Source organism: Etheostoma spectabile, chromosome 17, assembly GCF_008692095.1.
Source record: "Etheostoma spectabile isolate EspeVRDwgs_2016 chromosome 17, UIUC_Espe_1.0, whole genome shotgun sequence".
In the NCBI taxonomy this organism is placed as follows: Eukaryota; Metazoa; Chordata; class Actinopteri; order Perciformes; family Percidae; genus Etheostoma; species Etheostoma spectabile.
Window position 1 is genome coordinate 9,749,450 of NC_045749.1, and position 8,998 is coordinate 9,758,447.

General features: G+C 39.8%; 1 protein-coding gene across 5 annotated transcripts in view; it reads left to right on the top strand.

The window, feature by feature from the left end:
• LOC116705467 (methylated-DNA--protein-cysteine methyltransferase) overlaps nt 1-8,300 on the top strand; it is a 19,935-nt gene extending 11,635 nt beyond the window's left edge. For all 5 annotated transcript variants that reach the window (XM_032541671.1, XM_032541668.1, XM_032541670.1 and 2 more), the window contains exons 4-5: nt 4,316-4,455; nt 7,529-8,300. In XM_032541671.1, coding sequence (XP_032397562.1) covers nt 4,316-4,455; nt 7,529-7,645 — 257 coding nt within the window. In that variant the 3' untranslated portion in view covers nt 7,646-8,300. The remainder of the gene's footprint in view (nt 1-4,315; nt 4,456-7,528) is intronic.
• The last annotated feature ends 698 nt before the right edge of the window (nt 8,301-8,998 follow it).

The window sequence follows — 8,998 nt, forward strand, 5'->3', positions numbered from 1 at the left end:
GAGAGAGAGAGAAAGAGAGAGAGAGAGAGAGCGAGAGCAGGGGAAAAGCGAGTGAGTGGGTGAGCAAAAGGAGAGAGAACAGAACACAGAGCTGTAACTTGGTTCAGTAATCTGTGGCAGCTCTTACCACGCGTGTTAGTCTTGGCAAGCTTTTCCATGATTCTTGGCACATTCTTTGAAACTGATCGAATTCCACTTGACATTTTCAGACAGGAAACGTTTTTTTTTTCAATGACAACATGTGAATGGTGTTAAAGTTTGAATGAGTTTATTGTTGGCTTGACCAGTCACCTAGGGCGAGTAAAATGAAAGCACCACCAAAAACGGACAATTAGTGTCCTTTCAACTGGTAGTTGCGACTGTCGAGTGAATGATTGAGGGCGCTGAGGAAAAAAATGAGGAATTAATTATCCTTGGCGTTTTTGTTTTCAAGGAAACAAACACTGCTTGCAGCCTGACAACTCACTTTTGAAATCATAAATGTATCGCACTCGTACCATTTTCAAAACAATTACAGACTATTTCTTTGTCACACTCAGATGCTCATTGCATTTTAACTTAAAGGTTTTCAGAAGCGCTCATTTAGACCCAGAAGCACACCTACACAGGAAGAAAAATAACTCTAATATATGCATTTAACAATTGTGCCTCTCTTCCCCTGCAATCAGGCCTTAGTTGCTCTATAATTTCATGCAGATCTGCAGTGCTTGAGTGATGGCATTTTCAATGAGCAGGTACTCCATCGAGACCCTGTATACAGCTATGAGTCCCACGCTCCCGCAAAGGCAATGCAGAAATACATCAGGACCAATTACGATATCAACTTTCAGTGTGATTCCCTTCGCCACCAAGTGCTTGTGTACCAGCCCGAGGCTCTTTCAAATCGCATCTCATCTGAAGTCTTTGGGGTTTTAATTAAATTTCAGGATAGATGGAATTCTTCATTAGTACCTGATCTGAATAGGTGATTGTGCTGTGTTCCACCTCTCTCCCTCGCCTGTTGTTTTGGGGCTCAGTAAATACAGGGTTTAGGCTTGGATTGCTCTCAGTAGTCAGAACCATAGGCCATGCCAGTATAAAAATGTTAAATGTGAGCATCAAGAGTATTTGTCTTTTGAGGGAGGAAAATGGAAGGTTTCCTTTTATTTATTTTTTTGCTTGTTGATTCACAAATATTAAGGATTCGTTTTTGCCCTACTGCTGTACAAATTCCTACTCAATCTAGTCATGCAGCCGCTGCCTGCCTGGGAAAGAAATACAAGTTTAATCAGGTCATTACAATCTGTGACAACCAACTTTTGTTTGCTCAGTTATCTTGTGGGAAACCTGCGACAGCGGCGGCGCTCTCGCAGCACTTGTCATGTAATATTGAGTTGTGACCTTCACTTGAAGTGTTGCCATGTTTATTTACACATTTCTGACAAAACAAGCCACTTTTCATATTAGCTGTCACGATATACCTGAGCAACCGAGGTGACATGAAAGGATATGCGAGGTGGAGTTTTCTATACTGTCTGACTGATTGTCATGTGCAACATCACACGCAAGTTTGGTCGTCAGAGGTAGAAGGGTGGCGAGTGTGTGCATGTGTCGTGCTCAGTGAGCTTGTGTATATTTGTGTGTGCGTGCACTTACATTGGTCCCCTCAGAAAAAACACAGACTCCATCATGGGTTCTTGAAGCGATGCATATTCTTATCTCATTAATTATACATCCATATGTAACAGACGAGAGGATCTTAGTCTCGGTAAGCGGCACCGGGAATATGCAGGGAGGGGGCCAGGCAAAGGGGGGAAGGGCGCTCTTCAAAGCCCAAATGACTGTGTTCCTGCAGGAGGCTGAACCTCCCCCTGTGCACAGCACAGGGCGAGATGAGACACTCACCAGGGCTCGCCCCTGTGATGTGGAGAGGAATTAGGGAAATGAACGTTTTCAGAATATCGAATAATCAGAGAATCATCAGCACCCCGTCAGCCTTCAAAAGTAGGGATCCCTCAAGACTCAAGAGACACTTTGACTGGGAGTCAAAGTCTTCCCTCCCATTAGACACAAAGGATAATGAGGTAGCTGCATTTCCACTATTGTCTCTTTTTGTCCCAACCATGTATGAGGTGACTGTCAGCTGGAAGTCATCTCCCCAAATCTATCATTAGCTGGTAATAATGGAATTCCATTTATTGTTATTGTTTTTTCTTCTTTCAAATTGCTCTCATATACAAGATTATGAGCAAATCAATCATTAATGTCAATACCTTCGTAATCACTAGATCGGTTCGAGTTTACTCTGGGGCAATCTGTCTCTGCCTCTGCAGTGGCCTTATCACCTGGCCTCATGGTAGGTAATGAATGACCTGTGACATAATTATGAGATGTCTGTAAACATGTAAGTGGTTCCTCTCAACTTTTATTTAAACAATTGACATCACTGCACCCCGATCTAAAGAGGGTCCTGACCCCAGACACACCGTATTAGGCTCTTTATGAAGTATGGGGCTAGGGGACTGCTCTTCAAATCATTGCTGGTCACCTTGAGTGACCCACATGAAGTCTCTGTCACTAACACTGATGAGGGCAAAGTTCTTTAACCTCTGTACTGGCAGATAAAAGCGCAGACACTTGTTTTTGTCCAGAACTGTTGGAGATGTGAAACCCTTCCAGGAGAAACAGCTGCTCAGGGTTTATAAAAGGTGTAAACAGCCCCGTAGCTTGTTGCTCTGTCTGCTTGTAGGCGACTGTGCTCAGCAGCGTCTGGCGCCGTGACACTGACTTTGGTTGTTTGTCAATAACATTTGCATCAACAGGGATTTGTCATAGCCATAGTCTGGGCAAGTTGTCATCAACCCATCAGTGACAAAGCAATATCAATATGTACCACACACATCAAGTGGCCAAATCCACGCTTTATGAGGGAGAATAATGCATAAAAGAAATTTCAGGGGTGTATCTTATCTCCTCATAACATTAAGTCTGTCTGCGTAAGAGCCCGTCATCTCGTTGACAGCGTGATTATTACCTGAAAAATTATTAAACAGTACCTACGGGCCTTGTTCAAGACAAAGAACTCACATGGGTGCGCATCAATCAAATATATCCCCTTTAGGTTTTACACTTATTCCCCCCAGTTTAGGCAAATTGCCTTGTTCGCATGGCTTTGTGTAGCGGAGAGTGACTATAAGGTAGCGAGGGAGCCTGGGGAGCAAAGGATGTTCACTCTGTAGAAGAGAGACAGGGGTGTGACATGTTTTCTCACAATGCCAATTTAGAGGGATTTCTCATAGATCACTTGTCATGTGCTCTCTTAGACCATATAAATGAGAGAGAATGGGAGATCACTAATTGAATTTTTATGACTGAGTACATGTATGTACTAGAAGAATTTCACCCCCTCTTGATAATGAGACTATTGTTCCCCATCTTGTTCTCTTTGCAAAAAATAAAGTGTGGTTCTCTTGCTTCACACACTGCATCACTGTCTTAAGGTTTTGAGATGCTTCAAAAAAAGTTTCCCTTTTTCTTTAGCAATCAGAGCTAGACAAACATGCCTCTCAGTCACTGCCTGGTAATCCAGAAAAAAAAAGATATTGCTACTGCTAAATTGCTAATGAAATCAAAGCCGTTAATGTGGTCGGCTAAGCTGCGGATGATTTGAAGAATTCCGCCATTTAAGTGAAGATGATATAATGAATCTACTCTGAATAGAAAGCAATTAAAAGGACAAATTGGTCTGATTAACCTCAAAGTCATCCCACTGCCACAAATGGTGTGCAACATTCAAATTATTATTATTAAAAATCTAGAGCAGATTTGCAGTCTTTTTGGCCTCTCTTAATCCTTTTAAATGAAGGAGCGAACTTTTTTAATTTTAGCTTTGACCTTTCAAAGCATAACCTAGATTTTTCTGCCATAGAAATCATTTTCTCACATCATCTTCTGTAGCATGGTAATACTAGCTCTAAGGTCAAGTTGAGGGACTTCTATGTATTTAGTTGTTTAATAAGTATTGTACAGAAAAAAGAGGGAGTCCTTCAAAGCCCCTAGGAATAAGAATTGGACCTCAAACATGGTTGGTCATGATGAAAAAAACGATTCAGTGGATCAAAATGTACTGATGTTTCAAACTTTTGATTTAAATTCAAGACACCAGTTTATTTCAAAGGTGTAAAATCAACAATGTACTAAAATAATGTTGTGTTGTAATCAGCCTCTCAGGCAGCTGTCTGATTAAATGAGGAACTTTCTCTTCCTGTGTTCTCTCCCTCTGTCTCTCGCTCTTCCTCCCTCGCTCTTCCTCTCTGTCCTCTGCTTTGTGGCGAAGACGCATTCACCAGCCGCGTGTTGCAGATACTTCTGAGGGATGTTAAGTATGGAGAGACGGTCTCGTACAAACGCCTCGCCGAGATGGCGGGAAACCCCAGAGCGGCGCGGGCGGTGGGAGGGGCCATGAGGAAGAACCCGGTGAGTGTGGATGACATTGATTGACAGGCTTCTTTCTTAGTTACTTTGTTTAGTCATATAGAGAAACTAATCATTTTTAATAGATTATTATTAGATTTTAACGAGATTCTAGTGCATCTGAACCTGCATGTTGCGGATGGACTAACAGTAATGCTGCCTATAGGCAAAAGTTAATTAGTAATTTTTTAGTGGTAGTGAATAAAGAAGTAGCACTGGAGACACCATTACATTACTTAAAGTATTAAATATAGAGCGGCAATGATTAGTTGATTAATCGATTAGTTGATTGACAGAAAAAATCAGTCACTATTTTCATAATCTATATCTATAATTTGTCTGTGTCACTTTTCTAAGCAAAAACTTCATTCTCTGGCTACAGCTTCTTAAATCTGTTATATCTTTGTCACCAGATTGTCCCATTGGTGATGGCCGTAAAAAACAAGACATTTGATATCGTCAGTTACGGAACTGATGGATATTTGTCATTGTTTTCTGATGTTTTATAGACCTAGTAGTGAATCCAGAAACAAATCAGCAAATTAATCGATAATGCAAAAACCATCCGTTGCCTTATTCAATATTCTTAAATGTACTCTGGATTATGTGAAACAACCACACATGAATTCGAATAGATTTAAATATTTTACATCAATATGTTATGATGTAATTCCATTTAAAAGGGTTAAATAAATTAATGAAATGGTGAATGAATTAATAAGTAAACAAATACATAAACAAATGAATAAATAGATATATGTAATATGTTCTATGGGTACATTTAAACATACGTATATGCTCAAATAATCAAAACTTTGAAAATATATAAAAAGTGATACAAATATAGATCTGATCTGATGTCCATCTGTTTTGTTTCTATTTCTTGAAGAGCACTCGCTACAACACAGTTCTTGTGTACTCCACTTGAGTTTTCCAATTTTTTTTTAAATGTTTGGGATGCAGGATATTTAATCTAAACTGTAGGTGTGTTCGAAAATGTGCAAAGGCGAAATAAACGCCTCCCTCTGAGAGCTGCGGCGAAGTAGAAGTCTAACTACAGCACAATTTTAAGCCCACACCTTTTGTTCCTGTTCTCTCAAGTCTTTACTGTAGATGTACACTGCAAATCTCCGATTCTTGTTGGAACCTGGGCCCGCATCATTTTGCCCATGAATCCACTCTGTACAAAATGGAGGGCTAGAGGGCAAGTGGTGTGTCTTCTTTTGATCAAACCCTTTGATCAAAGCCCGTTTAACTCTGCCCATGTAGTGCTGTGGGCACCACCGGTGTGCTCTGTGAGGCAGAGAACACTTCTTGTACAGAAATGCAGCCAGTGAGATGCTCTCCCTCATATGTGGAATGAAAGCTTGTGTAGATCCTCGTCTTAGTGCTGCGATTTTACTCTGACACTGTTTTTGTTATTAAGGTAGGAAGAATACTCACTTATGATAATAATAATACTATTGATAATAATTAAAAAAGTAATTGCAAACAGAATTAATGCAAATAAACTGCAAAAAATTGCATTTTCTTTATACACAAGTTTCTTTATATTTTCTGTTAGCCAATAGCATTACTTTTGGATGGCTGCATAATTCCTCAGTCTCATGTTTTACAGACATTTCCTTCCTTTCGTCAGGGAGGCTGGAAGCCTGAGCCCTCAGCTCCTGATACAGATCCAGAGTCAGATTGTCAGTGTCAATTACTTGTCAGTAGCGCTGCTCCACTCAGGCTTCAACTGTGAAAAGCTCAGTGTGCTCAATCGATCCTCGCCTCTCTGTGGCACTCCTTCACCAGGATTTGAGTATTGATAAGCCTGGCGTAGTCCTCTTTTCCCCCCAAGTGAAGAGGCAGATCCGTAGGCCTTGAGGGTACCCTGCTCTCCCTCCAAACCCGGGGAACAGTATTGATTCGAATACTCGAGCAGTATTTCTCTGTCTGCAAGGTTAATCTGGGGCTCGGAAAGTTTTATTGCTGTTGATATGGGAGCGGGTTTAATGATGGATTTGAACTGAAACACACTGCATGTCCAACTTTTATGTGAAAGGCTGGAGGTGCAGCCATTGAGTCAGGATAACTTGGTTAAATTGGAGGAATATAGACACAACGCAGCAGTAGTTGGGATGTTTTTTTATTTAGTAAAATGAGAAGAAATATTAGGGCAACATTGAGAATATTTTAAAAGGAATAATGTCTGTGATTCATTCTAACCATTGCTACTCTTCTTGTTCTGAATTCACAATGATCGGAGTGTTTTAGGCTTGCTTGTTTAATCTTTCTCCAGCCATTTAGTTTACAAAGAACTCGGGACCCCCCTGGCAGTCGTCTGCAACAAGAGTAAACGCTCCACCGACTTCCTCTTTTTAATGATCACAGGGTTATCAGATCTTAATGTTGACACCCTCTCGATTGAATATTCATCCTGCTGGTGTTTTTGCCCATTAATTTTTGATTGCTTCTTTGCTTTACACTATTAAAGAGTAAAAAACATTTATACCCAAAGACGGAGCCATCACCCTGAATGTGGATTTGTGCAGGATCAAACCAGACACTTCTGGTGTGGCACTTTGTTTTCATGCAGTGCATGAACATAAAAAGCAAAAAAAAAGTGTAGATTCATATTTCCTGCACGTTGGGTACTTTTAAGTCGCACCGTTTATGTGGTAAATCAGATTCTTTCATACATAATACATATCTACTATCAACACCACCAACTGTTGTGTTGATGTGACAATAAACGTCAACCTGAGAATATAAAAGCAGCAACGCTCCGATCTGTATTTCTGTTTTATTTTTAAATATTAGTTTTGTACCAACACATCATACTTTTGAGGTAACCGTACTAATCCTTCATGGAATTTCAATTTTTAAAGTTTAAAGCTTGTATATTAAAAATGTGCTTTTTTGCAACCTCTTTTCTGAATTCATATATTGAGTAAAAAGAAAAGAGAAAGTAGAAATGAGCACTTGTTTGCTTTGTTTGCAGGTAAAAAAATCATCATGCCTACCATTTGCAGAACTTCAACATGTTTCTCTCCTCAGCGTTGAATTTTCTCTCTCTGTCTGTCTGTGCCAGGTTCCTCTCCTTGTCCCCTGCCACCGAGTCATTTCTAGCAGTGGACAGAGTGGGCCGTACATGAGCGGCAAGGGCAACCATCTCAAACAATGGCTGCTCACCCATGAGAGGCAGTGAAGGGAAGGCTTAAGCATGACAGAGGCCAACTGTCCTCCATTCAGTACATAGTCACACACACAAGGCCGGGATTTCTTTTTAAGAAGACAAAACAGGGCCATAAAGTTTAGCGTTCTTGGCACACTCTGTGGAACAACTTGAGCTGCGCGTAGATATTCAGTTTATTCTCCTTTTTTAAATCTAAGAATAGAGATGCTGCATAGTTAATGTGATACAGAGTTGTTGCAGAATTAGAATGTACAAAAATAACTTAAACAGAGAAGAGTAGGAATTACAAACATAATGCTCCCGTGGGTCTCCATTGCGTTTGCCAGATAGTGCTGGAATGGTTTTTCTAAAGAATTATTATTCCCTTAAAAATATGTCTCTTGCATTGTTGTTGTTGTTGTTTTTTTCCTAAGCAGAATTAGTCTTTGTACCTCTCGTTGGTTTTTTAATTTCCTGCCAAGTGAAAGCTTTGTTCAACATCCAATGATAAAGGCTCTGAATTTTACTGCTACAAAGCTTTGTAGTGAAGCATTTGTTTTGTCTTCATTTAGATCTCATTGTTTGCTCTCGCCTTATAATCCACCTAGAGTGGAGATGTTTTATGCATTATATACTGTACTTTTGTTACCTTAGACATGTTTAAATAAATACATCTCAAAATGACAAATCCTGCCTTTTCATCATTTTAATTGTATTTAATTTAAAAATTGATTTCATGTTGCGTTTACTCAGTTCAGCTCATAATTAATTATGCTGTATGTCTTCTCTCCTTGCTGCAGCTCTTGATGTCAGAGCTCCTTTTTTATTTCTGAGTAGTGTTTTCCATTAGAGGGCAGTACAGAACGGGAAACAGAAATCAACATTTCAACCTTGAATTCATACTGCACATTTAATCTGTAACTTAAATGTTTATATGTTATTTTATTTTCATCACAACCCAGTTTAATCCCTTTGGGATAAATTATTTTCTCTTAAAAAGACCATATGGAGAGGGCATCAGTGATGTTGTGTATTTAGAAATATCAGTTTATTTAATTGAATATGTCCTGTACTTTTATTTTCTATATTTACTTACAATGATCTGTTGTGACAGTGACAGTTTTGTCTTTTTGTCCTAAGTTCTGGATTTTACTAACAGTCTAGTGCAGCCCCAGAGTGACCGTTTCTTGCCTATACAGTAGTTATTCCTCTTCTGTTTAGCCCAGGTAGCCTAATCATCCACCCTGCAAAAATAACCCCGGCTCTGACCTTTGCACAACCAATTCAAGTGGCCTGCTCGCTGAATACATTTGAACTTTGCTGCATTTTTGAATTTCTTATCCGATCAGTGTGGCTGTCTTGCGGTGCTGCTGGACTCCCTTACTC